This window comes from Hyperolius riggenbachi, chromosome 6 (genome assembly GCF_040937935.1).
Source record: "Hyperolius riggenbachi isolate aHypRig1 chromosome 6, aHypRig1.pri, whole genome shotgun sequence".
Taxonomy (NCBI): Eukaryota; Metazoa; Chordata; class Amphibia; order Anura; family Hyperoliidae; genus Hyperolius; species Hyperolius riggenbachi.
In genome coordinates this window covers 175,635,509-175,653,762 of record NC_090651.1, presented here as the reverse complement: position 1 = coordinate 175,653,762, position 18,254 = coordinate 175,635,509, and the positions used below count along the sequence as shown (strand labels likewise).

General features: G+C 43.9%; 1 protein-coding gene across 1 annotated transcript in view; it reads left to right on the top strand.

Moving 5' to 3' along the window:
• The window catches only part of LOC137522612 (putative RNA-binding protein Luc7-like 2), a 556,548-nt gene that overhangs the window by 387,095 nt on the left and 151,199 nt on the right, over window positions 1-18,254 (top strand). The window contains exon 8 of the mRNA XM_068242690.1: window positions 4,485-4,579. Within this exon, the coding sequence (XP_068098791.1) occupies window positions 4,485-4,579 (95 nt within the window). The remainder of the gene's footprint in view (window positions 1-4,484; window positions 4,580-18,254) is intronic.

The window sequence follows — 18,254 nt, the reverse complement described above, 5'->3', positions numbered from 1 at the left end:
ATACTAAGCCTACTGATGCAAATGGCTACATATTGGTCATGAGTTGCCACTTTCCTCTGTGGATAAACAATATCCCCAAAGGACAAATGACTAGAATCAGAAACAACCCAATATGAGCAGGAAGCAATGAGGCTAACTGGGAAATTCCTAGTGAGGCTATCCAAAGGATGTAGTAAAAAGAGCAACGGAGGAAATCGGAAGGACCGATAGAGAGGAACTGTTGAGGAAAAAGCAAAGAGAGCCAATGGAGGAACACGAGATGAGAATAAATTTAAAATATCATGTACAAAACAAGCAGATACAAAACATAAGAAGATACTGGAACGTCCTAGAAAGACAAAATACTACATACAATCATCCCGGAAGCACCGACCCTCACCTATAGGTAATCAGGCACAGTAGGCCTAAAGATTGCAACAGCAGTAACTGCAGAGGGGAGTACTATAAAGCTTGGGGGAGGCTTTGTATGATGTGGTAGGTGTACGAATTGTCGGGACACAAGAGGCTATAATAAAATCAAGGAAATCACCTCAGGAGACCATATTATGAAGATTGAAGACCTCATTACCTGCGATACGAGGGGGGTGATATACTGTATTATCTGCCCATGCGGGAAAAAGTATGTAGGCAGGACTAAGAGATCATTGAAGGAGAGAATAGGGGAAAACTTTAATAACATCAAAAAAGGATGGAATGGACACCCCCTATCAAAACACAATAAGGACAAACACATCTGCAAAGTCTTTGAGACCACGCTTATTGGATTGTAGAAGGTTAATAGAGACCCCCAGGGGAGGGGACTATACAGCTCGGATGTACAGTAGGTAGGGTTTTTGGAAATTTGCCCTAGAAACTTTGGCCCCTAAGGGCCTTAATGCAGAGTTTAAATTATTTGGCTTCCTATGAATGAATGAATGAATGTGTGTAGAGCCCGTCTAGTGTGGTAGGTCATTCAGTGTGTGAACATATGCAGGTAACTATTATATTAAATATCTATACATTTTTCACCACTCTCCTGCAAGTATATATATTATTTATATACATATATATATATATTTTGTTTTAAACACAAATATGAGAAATCAATAAATATATATATATATATATATATATATATATAATCTCATACTTCCTTTCATTACTTTTTTACATTTTTTATGTCTTTTATAAAATTTTTCTTCCCTTCTCCCCATTTTTGCATACTATTCATATTATTTGTCAATTTACCTTTTTATGGTACTGTATATCCCAAATAAACTATCCACACAAATCCTTGCTATTTGGATATGTGGTGCATTTGAACTACCCCCTTTAAGACCCAGGATAACATATGGAGGAATAAGGAGGGACTGTATATAATCCACCAAGATGGCGGTTCACAACTTATAGGCTTTGATAAAGGCGGCTGTGCCAGCCGAAATGTGTCAGCCCAACACACCTTCTTGTGCTAAATTCACTGGCAACTGTGTCTGCACATCCGCCATACAGCCGCAAACGTAGTTGCAGAGGACGCTTGAGGGAGGTGACTTCACCGGATGTGAACCGCCACCACCCGGAACTAGTAGCCACTGGCGCTGGAATGCAGAATGGCACAACTAACCAACTGGGGGCGAGGAGAGTTGTTGAGCTGCAGGCTGGAGCTCCAACTCGTGCTGATTACAGACTGATTCGCTCAAACCGACTCCGAGGGAGCATGAGTATATAATATAATATACCTACATGACCTATACCTAGGGATGCTCGCTGCATTCCACGGATTTGTTAATTCCGCGATTCCGGACGGAATTAGGTCAATTCCGATTCTGGCGGTCAGAACGGAATTGCTACACCTCTAAAACGGAATTCCGCAAAAAAAATTTTTATTTCCGCGGAATTTTACGGAGTTAAAAAAACTCACTCCCTCCTCCTCCTCCTCCTCCTCAAAAAGTAGCATGCTTAAGGATTTGTAGACTTTCAAAAGCCAGCTTGCATACCGTGGCTGGGAATTGAACCCAGGTCTCAGTGTGCTGTAGGTATCTGACTTAACCCCTATTCCACCAACCACACTACATGCTGAAGCCAGCCTAGCATGTACCATTATGATCAATCCAAGAGAAAAATGAGCTCTCTCTTAGGATTTGTAGCCAGACATGGCCTTGCCTTTTGTGTTCAACAGTTGTCCGAAGAGAACCCCAGATAGCCAGGTAGATTAATCTCTCTCTCTCTCTCTCTCTCTCTCTCTCTCTCTCCCTCTCTAGTAGGGATGGTCACCGGAGGAGGTTTTTTAAATTTTCCCACTGAATTTTCGTAGAATCAAAAATAAAACGAAAGGGTAAATTTTCATAGAGACCTATACCACAGCATCTGCACGCATTTAAAGCATCTGCAAAGGAACATATATTCCATCAGAGGATCGATTGAGAAACTTGCTCTATTGTGTACACTAATACAACTAATGTGAGGATTACCAAAAAGGCATTGAATCATCTCATTATTGTGGCAAGATATACACAGACATAATCTCCTCTAAAGGATAATAACACTTCAGATTACTGCGGGTTGCATATAAGGACCGCTACTTATTGTTTTAAAACAATTTTAAACGTCCTTGGTCCCCATATATACTTTTTGTTTTACCACTTTTCATTTTTTATTCCTATTTTTGGAGGATATATACAATTGCCCTCTCTTTTTTTGGCAAACACAGTGGATGGTCTATGTATGATTGTTTGCATGCTTATTATGCGTACCAGTGGCTGTTGGATGTATAAACGCATTATGTTCAGTGAATCATTATGGCTACTAAGTTTATCTGTATGCAAATGTTTTTATATTGAGATTTATGACATTTGAATGTAATATTTTGACAATACTTATTAAAGGTTTATATTTTTGCACATTGACTATCCCCAGTGCTACCTGTCTACCTATATACATAAAATGCAACAACCCTTACCAAATGTCGGAGCCCCAGCACATGCATAAGAAATGACCAAGCTTAGGATAGATAGATAGATAGATAGATAGATAGATAGATAGATAGATAGATACTGCAAATGGGGGGACATATAAAGTGGAACGGATAGATGGACAGATGGTTTGGATTATGCACCGCATTATTGCACAGAGGCTCTCATCCCTATTTCCCCTCCACATATTGCTGCATCTGGCTTCCTTCCTGCTCTGTAGTCACCACCTTCCAAGTATTTCTTGGTTGTCTCTTATGCCTGCTCGCCTGGCAGCCCAGCGGAATTCCCAAATTCTTTTCTCACTTTTTTTTTCAGGCCTTTATGCTGCCTCTCCTGTTCCCACAGCCGGTCTCATGCACTGTAATGCAGCTCTCAGGGAATTATTCTCTCTACTGTATGAGTTGTTCTCCGTCTTTATGACAGCTTCTCCTTTCCTCCCCTCCCTGGTCCGTGCCTCTCTTCTCTCACAATGAGGAGCCCAGCAGTCACTCACCAGATAGTTCATTGTCTCCGCTGTCTGGGACACCCCAGTAATCCAGCTGTTCAAAGGTGATCGGCTATTAATCCCGTCCCCTGCTGGTGATCAGCAGCAGCACCTAAATCTCACTGTGTGGCAGGGGACATCTCCCGGCTCAGGCTGTAACCTATGTCTAGGCATTCCCACTATAATATTCTGCTGCTTTGTCTAGCAATCACTTGCCCTGCTGTCTGGGCTCATCCTCTGGCTCCCTCCCTGGTCTGTGGTGGTAGACGGCAGAGTGAATCCTGGAGGTGTCACCGGCAGCGTAGAGAGAGGAGAGCAACTTGAAGCTGCCGCCTAGGGAGGAAACGGCGTTCGCAGCACAGAGTATGCTGGGAAGTTTTGGATTCAGCTCTGCATTAGAAATTCACAGACAAGATCCTACAACTCCCGGCATCCCCCACCTGCTGCGCATCCTAAACACAGGGTGGCAGGATTGGCAGCTGTAACACTACACACCCGCCCAGCATGCGTAACGGGAACCTCATCGGAGGCGGCCAGGACGTCTGGCTGACTCGGGACATATTTGAGCCCTGAATAGGCGACCCAGCACCCAAGCGGGGATTCAAAACAGGCGGGTGGGGTGGCCCACCCATCTAATTTGCCCTGGGGAGAACACTGCCCATGTTGCTTCCAAGGAGCATACTGTTCTCCATTTCTCTACCCTTTTCATATGAAAGCACATTGGCTGTAATGTATACATATTCTTTACTTCTAGACTGCACAATGCCTTCCAAAACTACCAATAAAAACAATTGTTTTGGCCAGAAAAAAGTCTTATATGTATAAGGGCTTAACTATTAAGCTTTCACTTCGTGATGTGTCCCACACACTCTTTCCAATTACCCTTTCATTATTTCCAGTGGCAGGTTTTCCTTAGAGCAAATAGGGTTTTTTTTAACCATGTAAGCACTTTTATTCATTTTATTTTCATGTTTGATATTTTATCCAAATTGAAGACATTTCTATTTATTTCATGTGTTAATGAAAACCTACATATTTCTCCTTTTCATCAGAGGCTTGTGGCAGAAAAACAGGGGAAGAGGAATCTGGACAGGCTAAAACGAAGAGAAGAAAGGGATAGAGAGGAACGGGATAGACTTAAAAAAAGGTGCATGTTACAAATGAGCAACTCTGCAGATTAAATGTGAAAATGGTATTATTTATTATTCTTGCTCTCTCCTTATTTTCAAATATATTATTATAACTACCCACTCCCTACCTAAGTTAACAGGTGTCCCCATAAAATGTAGGATTTTAGAAGTTCTTCAGTTTTCAGTGGAAATGGCTGCTATACAGCACATTGCCTTTAACCATTTCAGCCACACAGACGTGAACCTCACGTCCGCAGCAGGTGCTGTTGTAACCGCAGGGATGTGAGGCTCACACCTTAGCAGTCTGTGGGGCTGTGCGCGCAATTGTTCCCATTCATTCATTTCCCCTCAGGCCCCCATGATCGCTGGCATAAATGAGATTTCTGTGTCACTGCAGAAATGTAACTGCCACACATTAATTCCTATTTAGTGTACTTACTGTACCCAAATAGGAAACAATGCACAAGGACATCTTGTGGCCAAATAGTAATATTACAACTACATACATTAGGGAATACATTTTTTTTAATATGTATGTCAAGAGGGTTTATTTTTATTACATTTTGGGATTGTGATTAGTGATGAACGTAAAAATTGAAAAAATGCACTTTTATTTCCACATAAAATACTGTCACCATACATTGTACTAAAAATATAATTTAAATGTTGCAATAACCAGGGAAAATGGGCAAATAAAAGGTGTAGCTTTTATCCACAGTAGAACGTTTTATTTTAAAACTATAATAGTCGAAAACTGAGAAATTATTTTTTTTTCCATTTTTTTTTCTTATTATTCCCATTAAAATGCATTTAGAATAAAATAAATCTTAGCATAATGTAGCACCCAAAGAAAGCCTAATTGGTGGCGAAAAAAACAAGGTATAGACCATTTTGTTGTGATAAGTAGTGATAAAGTTATTGGGGAAGGAAAGGGAGAAGGGCTGAAATGTGAAAATTCCTCTCGTCCATAAGGTGAAAACAACCCGCGGGCTGAAATGGTTAAAGTGAATGAGATCCCATTTTTAAATAAAAAAGTCAGATACTCACCTAAGGAGAGCGAGGCTCTGGGTCCAATAGAGCGTCCCCTCTCCTCTCCCGGTCCCCGCTGTTGTCCCGGCTCCCCCCTAGCGGTATTCGGCCATTTCGGTCAAATACCGCTGTTTCCCGGCTGAAGGGAGGCTTCGGAAATGCTTCGGGAGCCTGAGTTCTCCCGAAGACGGGCCGCTCTACACTGCACACGCGCGAGCGCCCTCTATGACGCACTAGTGCATACGCAGTGTGGAGCCGCCTTTCTTCGGGAAGATTTGGCTCCCGAAGTCCCCTTGGCAGGGGATGTGAACGGGGGAGCCAGCGCAGCATGGAGGGCACCGGGAGAGGAGAGGGAAGGCTCATTAAGACCGAGCCTTCCCTCTCCTTAGGTGAGTATCTGACTTTTTTAAAAAATAAATTAGATCTACTTATCTAGGGTTTCCTCCAGCCCCTGGCAGCCGGTATGTCCCTCGTCGCAGCTCCGGTTACCCTGGATCCCCTCTGTTTCACATGTCGACCTCGCCAGGTTGGCCTTCACTACACCTGCGCAAGCACCACTGTCAATCATGCTCACATGGTCTGGAGTGTTTTGCGCAGGTACCGAACTCTCCAGACCATGTGAGCGCGATCAAGAGCGGCACAGGCGCAGTAGAAGCCGACATGGTGAGGGACATAGCGGCTGCCAGGGGCGAGAGGAAGTCCTGGGTAAATAGATTTCATCTTTTTTTGGCTGTTCGGATGTTTCCCGTAATAGCTAGTTTTCTAAGCATTGAGTTTGCTGGTTGCAGTCATGTGATCAGGAAACAATACCTTTTTTGTCATGCCTAACCATTAAATAAAAATGGTCCTTGAGATGCAAATAATTCCAATATCTTATTGACTATTTCTGTCAGTGTCCTGATCCAAGGTACAGAACATTTGAAAGTATTTTAACAACTTTACCTTGATATCTAAAAACAAACAAGTAATTGTTAGGCTACAAAAGCTAATTTAAACCTTTATTCTCCTGTGTTAAACAGTTTAGAAGGAAGCCAAAAAGGCAATAGTGAAGTTAAAAATCTCTCTTACTTGTCTATGGCTGAATAGCAATCATCCTTTTCCCCAACCTCCTAAGGAGGCCGCAGGCCTGCAGGCCGCATAACAGATACTGCAGAGCATGCTAGGGCTGCTTCTTCTCCCTGGTCCTCCCCTTCATTTCCCTATCCCGCCCTAAGGCTGCTTTCATAGTGGGACATTACAGGCTCATGTTGCAGCCTGTAACTTGCAGCCCGGCTCACAGCACTGAAAAATCAATGTGCTGTTCACAGTGCACATGTTGCATTAGAGTATACTGCTAGTCCGCTATTGTTCCTAGCCACATGGCTAATTAATATTCACTGCACAGTAGTGTTGTCTGGATCATGAACGATTTGGATCTTTGAATCATCAATCAGGAAGCAGGGTAAGGGAGGATATTACATCACAATTGGCTTCATACAAGACATCAAACATGGAACCTGCTATGAACTGTCAGGAGCATCAATCTCTGCAAATACTATATAAAAAGTCTGTGAAATCCAAACGTGGACAGTGAAATGCATATGTAATGTAAGTACAGCCAATATTTAGCTACTGATATGTGTTTTTTTTTTCCTCTGAGACCTTATACCTAACAGCTCCTCTTTAAAGAAAATCAGCCAAACTCTGCTGACACCAACACTGGTTGTAAATTACCTGCTGAGGTGATTCCCAGAGAAAAGTCTGCATTATGCCAAAAGAACCCGTCCTCCCTTTCCCCACCAATCATCCTCAGAAAAAGCTTGTCTCAATTACAGAGTTACAGACTGCCCTTGCTGGAGTTCCCAGGAGTGTGCAAGTGGCTGAAAGAGAATAAAAAGCCTCCTTACTGTTAACTGAAATGTTATGCAAATCAGAAGTGTGCTTTCTTAAAATAGAATTCAGCTTGGAGTGGGCTCTGAAATTCCACCAAAGGCACCAAGCTGTAACATAGCACTGATAATTGACTCTCATGGGAAATATCTCCTGTCTTTTCCCTGGGAAATATGTTACAAAAAATATGCTGCCCAACACTTGAAAAAGGAGCAGAGGTGATCAATAAACCCTCCTTTACCACTCCCAAACATATCATCATACATGCAGGGACAAACAACCTGGACAATTCACAAGACGTCACTGCAGACAAACTTTCCTCAATAATAATGGCCACAGAAAAGCAATTCCTTGGTCCAGATTCATTTTGTCCTCGTTGCTACCAAGAAAATAAATTTCTTCCCAGACTATTTTATTCCAGTATAAGCAGGTGACCTCCAAAATCAGCCCATCAGCAAGCATATAATTGTCAGAACATTCCTCTCATCTACTTGATAATAAGCATCTCAATAAGCAAGGAAATAGCAGTGGAGTATTGTACGGTGTTAGCCATCAGTCAAAGAAGAATGTTTTGAATCCGGATGATACCATGTATTGGCTGATTTAAAAGAAGGGGAGTAAGCTTTCAGCTATGAAGCCTTCTTCAAACTTGATTCCTGTGAAACTGACAACAAACACACAGCTTATATACAATGGACATTATCCGGTTCCGGACCATGATGATTAAAATCTATGCCATGTTTATGTCCTGTTATTCCTGGCAGGGCATAGACTTCAATCATCCCCACCACACGGTCTCCCTGCTCACGCCGCTGTCCACGATACTAAGGAAACTGTGCCTCATCACACAAAAAGCGGAGGGATGCACTGGAAAACTAAATGCCCTATTAATAGCTCATTACAAGGTAAACCTGTACAAAATTAAATCCCTCATAGCAGCTGGAAAATTCAGGGTTTGAATGCTTCGGCATTTGGAACCAAAATAAATGACCTACATTTTGAAGAAAGGTGGACATACAGATCCTCCTGGAGACATGGACCCAGATAGAGGATTACTCATCAGTCCCTATTGGTTTTTGGGAACTCTCTGTCGCAGCCCAGAAACGCAAACATATTAAGCAGGGTCACTACTAAGGCCCGGTTCACATTGGTATTTTCAGCCAAACTAATCCAGTAAAACGGATCCGTTTTCCGTTTCTGTTTCAATATTGTTTATTAAACAGTATGAATATACAAAAATAAAGATTCAACATGTTTAACAGAACATTCCAGCATATTATACTGAGTTTCCAATAATAAAGTGTGTAAGCAAGATATTAGTTTTACAATTTTATAAGAGTATATTTTACAATTGGAATGTATGAAGGCATCTTAATACAGTTCTTAATTTGCAATATATGTAACGTAGTATTTTTAACATAGTTTAATGGCATCTATATTATGTTTTGTCTAACATATAACCTTGGCGTTTAGACATGTCTTATACAAGTAATAATGGAGTAGTTTTAGATATGTCTTAAACAGTATATAACATTAACAATCTTTCATTTTTTGGAGCCAACTTTGGATAGAAGGGGTTGTTTTATATTCTTTGTGGCTCACCTTAAGGTTGTGTAGTAGTAATATATCTGGTTCGAATGGGATAGGGTAACCTTTTATCTTTTGCGTGAGATCATGTACTCTGGTCCAGTATATTTTGAGAGAACTACAGTTCCAAGTTAAAGTGGAATATAACCCAGTATTTCTTCTTTGCTCTAAAAGATTATTTACAGCATATAATATACTAACACAATGTTTTTGTTTTAGTAAAACAGCATTTAAAGGGTTACATCACAGGACTGACTTTTTCTCCTGCAGGGGCTGCCTCATCCGAACTGGTGATTTCTCTTATCTTCTGTATACATTCTTTACTTGCTACAATTAAGTAAACATTCTCTGGCTGTGCAGAAACTTATGCTAATGAGTCCTGGAGTGAAACACAGGTCAGAAATCACTGATGGCTGCATTTAAAACAGAATTACAACAGTTATGAATAAAATGCACCAGCAGCTTTCAAAGTAAATAAACTAAAATCTGGGAAGTTAAAATTTATAAATGAATTATAATACTTGTGCACAAAAGCAAATATGATAATTGTATGGGTTATAAAAAGTAGGAAAACACATTTTTGTTTAATATTTTGTCAGAGTTTTAAACCGCTTTAAGTATAAGAAAGACCCGTCATTGCTATCACATCTCCAACATTTGTTTGGTAATCATTTATGAATGATTTCGGGGGTTTTATACCAAAGGGATTGGAATTTAAAGTTTTGTTCCTGTGACCAAGCATTCCTGGAAAATGTGTGTGTGTTTAATACTATGGTCCCCCATTGCTCTGGTGAGATATTTTTCTTTAGGGCTAAGTTCCATTTTTGGGGGGTATTCCAAGAGTTCTTCAGGTTTGTGGTTATTTAAGAGAGAGTAAGCCCAGGCTAGTAAATGCCTTTGTGTTTTGTTGGAAAGAATATTTTCTTCAAATAGCGTAGATGAGTATTTTAGGGTCTTAATTGCTTTTAGCGAGTTTATATAGTTTCTTATTTGGAAGTACTGACATTTTGGGATGCTATTTGGTATGGTATAATCTTTACTTTGCATCTATGACAGAACTTCTCCTTTGTTTACAAAGTCTGCAATTCTGAGAATTGAATTTTTTTACCATCTTGTGAGGAAGTTTTTTTCTAAGCCTGGTATGAATTCCTTATTGTTTAATATAGGTGTCAGAAGGCTACCTTTGCCAGTTACCTATATTATGTTTTTTTGTGGGATGTTAGGAAGGCTTTCAGAGTCGGAGCTATTAATGGATGTTGTTGTATGTTTTTTGGAACACTGTGATACAAGGTCCCACAGCAAGCTCTGAATATTTAAGATTTGGGGTTGAATAGTGGTGTTTTCAATCTGGACCAAGTCTTTCTCAGTATTATGCTCTGTCCATCCTAAGACTCTAACCAAGTGTGTAGCCATATAATATTTAAGAAGGTCTGGGATGCCCATTCCTCCAGTGAGTTTGGATCTGGTGAGAATTTCAAACCTCAATCTAGGTCTCTGTTTATTCCATATAAATGTTCGCTAGGTATGATTTGGGAAGTGTTATTGGAAGATTTTGGAATAAGTAAAGGAATCTGGACAGAATATTCATTTTTATAATTGACATTTTCCCAAACCATGAGATTCCTTGCAGTCTTCCCCATGAGTCGAGATCAGATATTATTTTTGTTTCTAAGGGGGTATAGTTTAGTGCGAATATTTTTTGTAGGTCTGAAGGGATTTTGACTCCTAAGTATGTAATGGCAGAAGTTTCCCACCTTAGGGGGAAGGAGTGTTGACATTGATGCAATGTATGTTGGGACAAGGAAACATTTAAGGCGCTGGATTTTGAGAAGTTTATTTTCAGGCTAGAGATTGACCCAAAATCTTCTAGGCATCTAATTAGGTTTGGGATGGATGTCAAGGGTTGTGTGGTAAAGAAAAGCATGTCATCCGCGAAAGCGGCGATATTGTGTTCTTTGTGTTGTATTGTTACCCCGTGTATGTTGGGATTATGTTGAATTTGGTTTAGAAAGGGTTCCAAGGTAAGGATATAGATGATGGGTGAGGGGGACAGCCCTGTCTCGTTCCGTTGGAGAAAGAGAAGATATCTGTAACGATCGGTGAAGCACAGAGAGGATCTGATTACCAGTGATCTGCAGAATCACTGGGAATACAGATGTATACCAGATTATACGTGATCTGCAGTATCACTGATAATCCGATATACTAGCTAACCTCTGTTCACCTGAGTAGAGTGTAGTGTTAGGTGCAACAATAACACTTAGAGGACTAGGCCTCAGTGCAGCAAGGAGTACTGCACAGATTCCTTCCGCAGACCTGAGCTCTCCAAGACGGGAGGAGTCAGACTGACAGTAGGAAGGACAGACTGAAAGTAACCTTCAGGAGGAAGGATCACTAACAGAGCGAGGAACCGCCTCTAACAGTAAGGTCAGTTCTCGAGGTCGGACAAGCCAGGACGTACACACACGGACAGATAAAGTACAAGATCAGGAGGCAAAGGCGGAGTCAAAGTACAGGCAGGGTTCAGCAACGGGGTATCAGATATATCGGGGTACAAAATCAGGAGGCAGAAGCAGAGTCAAGGAACGAGCCGGGGTTCGGCAACAGAGTATCAGAAATATCGAGGTACAAGATCAGAGTTCAGGAGGATAGTCAAGGCAGGCAAAAGTCATAACAGATAATCACGAATCAAACTAGTACTTTAGCTATCAACAGAATCTAGCTAAGTGTAGGATTACAGCTCCAGCTGGTCCCGGCACACTTGCGGATCTGACTACGGATCTGGGTGCTCCCACATATGTGATCGCATGCCAGACAAAGAGCAAGTGAAGAACCAGCAGTATATATACTCTAGGACCTTTCCAGGACCTCCCTAATTGCTGGTCCAATGAGAGCAGTGGAATTTGTCAGCTGACCCAGCTGGTCAGCCGACTCCCTTCTAACTGCTATTTAAACTCTGCCTCTGTGCTCGCGCGCGTGTAAGTCTGAATCCTGGTGGACTATCAGTCCCAGCCGCACCAGTACTGTCATGCAATGTATCTAGTGCGGGGGCCGCCTCTGATGCGGATTCCGCCGTTACCAATGCGGATTTCGCCGTTACCAATGCGGATTCCGCCGCACTGCCTATGCGGCATGCGGCGTTTTTTCCGCGTTGTGACGCCATGCTGGACGCGGAAACAGCCGCCTCACCTCGAGAGACGGCGGCCTTTCCGCGTTTCCTTACAGTACCCCCCCCCCCGAGGAGTGGACTCCGGACAACTCCTACCAGAATTCTCGGGGTGTTACATAGTTACATAGTTATTTTGGCTGAAAAAAGACATACGTCCATCGAGTTCAACCAATACAAAGTACAACTCCAGCCCGTCCCCCACATACCCCTGTTGATCCAGAGGAAGGCGGAAAAAACCCCACCAGGCATGGTCCAATTAGCCCCAAATGGGAAAAATTCCTTCCTGACTCCAGATGGCAATCAGATTAAATCCCTGGATCAACATCATTAGGCATAACCTAGTAATTTAGCCATGGATGTCTTTCAACGCAAGGAAAGCATCTAAGCCCCCTTTAAATGCAGGTATAGAGTTTGCCATAACGACTTCCTGTGGCAATGCATTCCACATCTTAACCACTCTTACTGTAAAGAACCCTTTCCTAAATAAATGGCTAAAACGTTTTTCCTCCATGCGCAGCTCATGTCCTCTAGTCCTTTGAGAAGGCCTAGGGACAAAAAGCTCATCCGCCAAGCTATTATATTGCCCTCTAATGTATTTATACATGTTAATTAGATCTCCTCTAAGGCGTCTTTTCTCTAGACTAAATAAACCCAGTTTATCTAACCTTTCTTGGTAAGCGAGACCTTCCATCCCACGTATCAATTTTGTAGCTCGTCTCTGCACCTGCTCTAAAACTGCAAAATCTTTTTTGTAATGTGGTGCCCAGAACTGAATTCCATATTCCAGATGTGGCCTTACTAGAGAGTTAAACAGGGGCAATATTATGCTAGCATCTCGAGTTTTTATTTCCCTTTTAATGCATCCCAAAATTTTGTTCGCTTTAGCTGCAGCGGCTTGGCATTGAGTACGATTATTTAACTTGTTGTCGATGAGTACTCCTAAGTCCTTCTCCAAGTTTGATGTTCCCAACTGTATCCCATTTATTTTGTATGGTGCTAGACCATTGGTACGACCAAAATGCATGACTTTACATTTGTCAACATTGAATTTCATCTGCCATGTATGTGCCCATATAGCCATCCTATCCAGATCCTGTTGCAATATGACACTATCTTCCTGAGAGTTGATGATTCTGCACAATTTTGTATCATCTGCAAAAATAGCAACATTGCTCACTACTGCATCTACTAGGTCATTAATAAATAAATTGAAGAGCACTGGACCCAGTACAGACCCCTGTGGGACCCCACTGCTAACAGTCTCCCATTTTGAGTACGATCCATTGTAAGGGGTGTAAGGCATGAAACTCCCTCACCAACTCATCCGCATGCATACGGTTCCCAGGTACCCATTGCCTCTCCTCGATGCCATACCCTTTCCAATGTACGAGGTACTGTACCGAGTTTTGTACCTTGCGAGAATCTAATATTTTTTCCACTTCATACTCAGGTTGGGCATCTACCAACACGGGAGGAGGAGGAGTGGGACCCACCTGGACTGCTGGTTTAAGAAGGGACACGTGGAAGGACCTTATCCCCCGCATGCTGGTGGGAAGGTCGACGGTATACGTAACATTATTAATCTTGGAAATGGACCGACAAACCTGGGGCCCAATTTATCTGAGGGCTGTTTCAGGGCCAAATGACGTGTGGACACCCAAACCAAGTCTCCTGGCTGGAAGCTGCACTCTACTGAAGGTTTCTTGTCAGCTTGACCCTTCTGAGTAAGAAACGTCTTTTGTAAACTATTTCTCACCGTACGCCAAATGTCCTTAAAAGACCTCTGCCAGGCCTCCAGAGCTGGAAACGGGGTGGAGGCCACTGGCAACGGTGAGAACTTGGGCAATCTACCAGACACAACCTGGAATGGAGAGAATCCGGTGGAGGAGCTTTTCAAATTGTTTTGTGCAAACTCCGCGAAGGGCAGAAACTTGACCCAGTCGCTCTGCGTCTCCGCAACATAGCACCTCAAAAATTGCTCCAATGACTGGTTGATTCTCTCCGTCTGCCCATTGGTCTGTGGGTGGTAGCCCGATGAGAATGACAGCTTCATGCCCATTTGTTGGCAGAATGCCCTCCAGAATCTAGAAATGAACTGGACTCCCCGATCCGACACTATGTTTTCCGGAATGCCGTGCAGCCGGAACACATGTGTAATAAACAGGTCAGCCAACTCCTGGGCCGAGGGGAGTCCTTTCAAGGGCACGAAATGGGCCATTTTGCTGAAGCGGTCGACCACCACCCAAATGACCGACATACCTTCTGACTTAGGAAGTTCACCCACAAAATCCATGGACAAATGAGTCCATGGCTCACTCGGGGTGGGTAAAGGCTGCAAGGTACCCACAGGTGCCAGCCGGGAGGGTTTACTCTTGGCACAAATCGCACATTCCCTCACGTATTTCTTGCAATCTGCTGCTAAGGACGGCCACCAGGCGCATCTGGCTACCAGATCCTGTGTTCTAGATGCCCCAGGATGCCCAGCATTTTTATGTGCATGGAACATCTCTAGAACCTGGAGACGGAACGGTAGCGGAATGAACAGCACCCCTGCGGGCTTCCCTTCCGGGATGTCTTGTTGAAAGGGAATTAACGTCCCCTTCCAATCCTCCCAAGTCTCAGTTGCGGCTAGTACCAACCTCTGGGGAATAATAGTCTCTGGAATGGAGGGCTGTTCTGTCTCTGACTCGAAGCACCGGGATAAAGCATCCGCCTTGACATTTTTGCTACCCGGGGTGTACGTAATAATGAAAGAGAACCTAGAGAAAAATAATGACCAACGAGCCTGACGAGGGCTCAACCTCTTAGCCCCCTCAATGTACTCTAGGTTCTTGTGGTCAGTGTAGACCGTGACCGTATGCTCTGCTCCCTCTAACCAATGTTGCCATTCCTCGAAAGCTAACTTAATGGCTAAAAGCTCTCTGTTGCCAATATCGTAGTTCCTTTCCGCAGGGGAGAACCTACGGGAGAAGTAAGCACAGGGGTGCATTCTACCCTGCAAGCCAGATCGCTGAGACAGCACAGCCCCCACCCCGTCCTCCGAGGCATCCACCTCAATAATAAATGGAAAAGATGTATCTACATGTCTGAGGATGGGTGCAGAACAAAACAGGCCCTTCAGGGTGGCAAAAGCCTGTAACGCCTCAGGAGACCAGTGAGTGGTATCTGCCCCTTTCTTGGTGAGACTGATAAGTGGCGAAATGACTGTAGAGTAACCCTTTATGAACCTCCTATAAAAGTTGGCGAAGCCAAGAAACCGCTGAAGAGATTTCAGGCCTACCGGCTGAGGCCATTCCAGAACAGCGGAGACCTTGGCAGGATCCATAGACAGGCCTGTGGTGGAAATTATGTACCCCAGAAAAGCGACAGATGTCACTTCGAAGATACACTTTTCTATTTTTGCGTACAATAGGTTCTGCCTTAGCTTGTTCAAAACGAACCTCACATGGGTCCTATGTTCAGAGAGATTGTTGGAGAAAATAAGAATATCGTCTAGGTAGACTAGAACAAATCTCCCCAACACCTCTCTGAAGACCTCATTGATGAGTTCCTGGAAAACGGCCGGGGCATTACATAACCCAAAGAGCATCACCAGGTACTCGTAATGCTCATCCGGTGTATTAAAGGCCGTTTTCCACTCATCGCCCTTTCTTATGCGTACCAGATTGTACGCACCCCGTAAATCCAGCTTAGAAAAGATCTGGGCGCCCGTGATCTGAGTGAATAAATCGTCTATCAGGGGTAGCGGATAGCGATTCTTTACTGTCATTTTGTTGAGACCACGGTAATCGATGCAAGGCCGCAGGCCTCTGTCTTTCTTTTTTACGAAAAAGAAGCCTGCCCCAGCAGGCGACCGGGACGGGCGAATGAAACCTTTGGCCAGATTCTCCCTGATGTACTCTTGCATAGCCACTTTTTCGGGTCCCGATAAATTGTACAAATGACCCCGGGGGGGTACACAACCAGAACATAGATCAATGGGACAATCGAAAGGGCGATGTGGAGGTAATTTATCGGCTGCTTTGGGGCAGAATACATCCGAATATTCAGCATACTGGTCTGGTACACCTTCCACCTGAACTCTGGTTTGCCCCAATGTTAACTTCCCCAAACACTGCTGAAAACAATGGGGAGACCAGGAGGTTAACTGTCCCGTGGCCCAGTCTATTTGTGGTGAATGGATCTGCAACCACAGCATGCCTAGGATAATAGTGGAGGTTGACATGTGTAACACAAAAAATTGTAACTGTTCCCCATGCAATACCCCTATGGTGAGCTTCACCACCGGAGTCTGCGACAGAGCACGATTCCGTTGCAGAGGGGAAACGTCCACTGCTGTGACCTGAAGGGGGGGTCTCACGGGAGTGAGCGGAAGACCCAACTCCTGAGCAAATTCGAAATTCATAAAATTAGCCGCTGAGCCAGAGTCAATAAAAGCTTCAGTGGATACAGATTTATCCTCCCATGTAACTGTACAAGGGAGAAGCAATTTTTTCTCTTTAAGGGGTGAAATTTGTGTGCCCAGGGTGTCACCCCCCACTACTCCTAGGCAAACTCGTTTCCCGACCTGTTAGGGCAGTTTCGCACCCTATGCCCTGCTGCTGCACAATATAGGCACCGCTGTTCCGTCATCCTCCGCCTTCGCTCCACCTGGGTCAATTTCGATCGACCAATCTGCATTGGTTCGGGTGGAGGCAAGGCCGGAGGGGATGAGACAGAGGGAGACTGTGTTATTAAGGGTGCAGCAGAAGGTGCCGCATAGGATGTCGCCCTTACACGGTGACTGCCTCGAATTTGCCTCTGATGGCGTAATCGACGGTCGACTCGGATGGCCGATGTGATGGCCTCATCGACTGTCCTGGGTTCGGGCAAAGTTAACATTAAATCGGAGACCTCCTCCGACAACCCAGACAAGAAGTAATCCATCAGGGCAAAATTATCAAATCTGGCAGTGACTGACCATCTGCGGAATTCTGCCGCGTAATCCTCGACTGAGCCTCTACCTTGCCGCAAAAGTTTGAGCTTGCGTTCAGAGGTAGCTGCGAGGTCAGGGTCGTCGTATATTACGGCCATGGCCTTAAAAAATTCCTCTACCGAAGTTAGAGCAGTATCAGTGAGAGGCAGATTGTATGCCCAGGTCTGGGAATAACCGGTTAACAATGTTTTAATAAATATGACCCGTTGGGTCTCAGTCCCCGAGGATCGGGGTCTCAGCTCGAAGTATGACAACACTCTACTCCTAAAATTCCGGAAGTCAGACTTGTGGCCGGAAAATGTATCAGGTACTGGCATACGTATGTCAGCACTAGGAGAGGATCGCACTAAATCAACTGACGTCTGGAGGGTTTGCACAGAGCCTGATAGGACATCAATCATAGTCTTGTGGCTACCCAGCACTTGGTTGATGTTTTCCACCGAAGTGGCAAGTGCGCCCAGACGGTCAGTGTGTGCGTCCATTTGCATTTTTGGTCTGGCGTTCTGTAACGATCGGTGAAGCACAGAGAGGATCTGATTACCAGTGATCTGCAGAATCACTGGGAATACAGATGTATACCAGATTATACGTGATCTGCAGTATCACTGATAATCCGATATACTAGCTAACCTCTGTTCACCTGAGTAGAGTGTAGTGTTAGGTGCAACAATAACACTTAGAGGACTAGGCCTCAGTGCAGCAAGGAGTACTGCACAGATTCCTTCCGCAGACCTGAGCTCTCCAAGACGGGAGGAGTCAGACTGACAGTAGGAAGGACAGACTGAAAGTAACCTTCAGGAGGAAGGATCACTAACAGAGCGAGGAACCGCCTCTAACAGTAAGGTCGGTTCTCGAGGTCGGACAAGCCAGGACGTACACACACGGACAGATAAAGTACAAGATCAGGAGGCAAAGGCGGAGTCAAAGTACAGGCAGGGTTCAGCAACGGGGTATCAGATATATCGGGGTACAAAATCAGGAGGCAGAAGCAGAGTCAAGGAACGAGCCGGGGTTCGGCAACAGAGTATCAGAAATATTGAGGTACAAGATCAGAGTTCAGGAG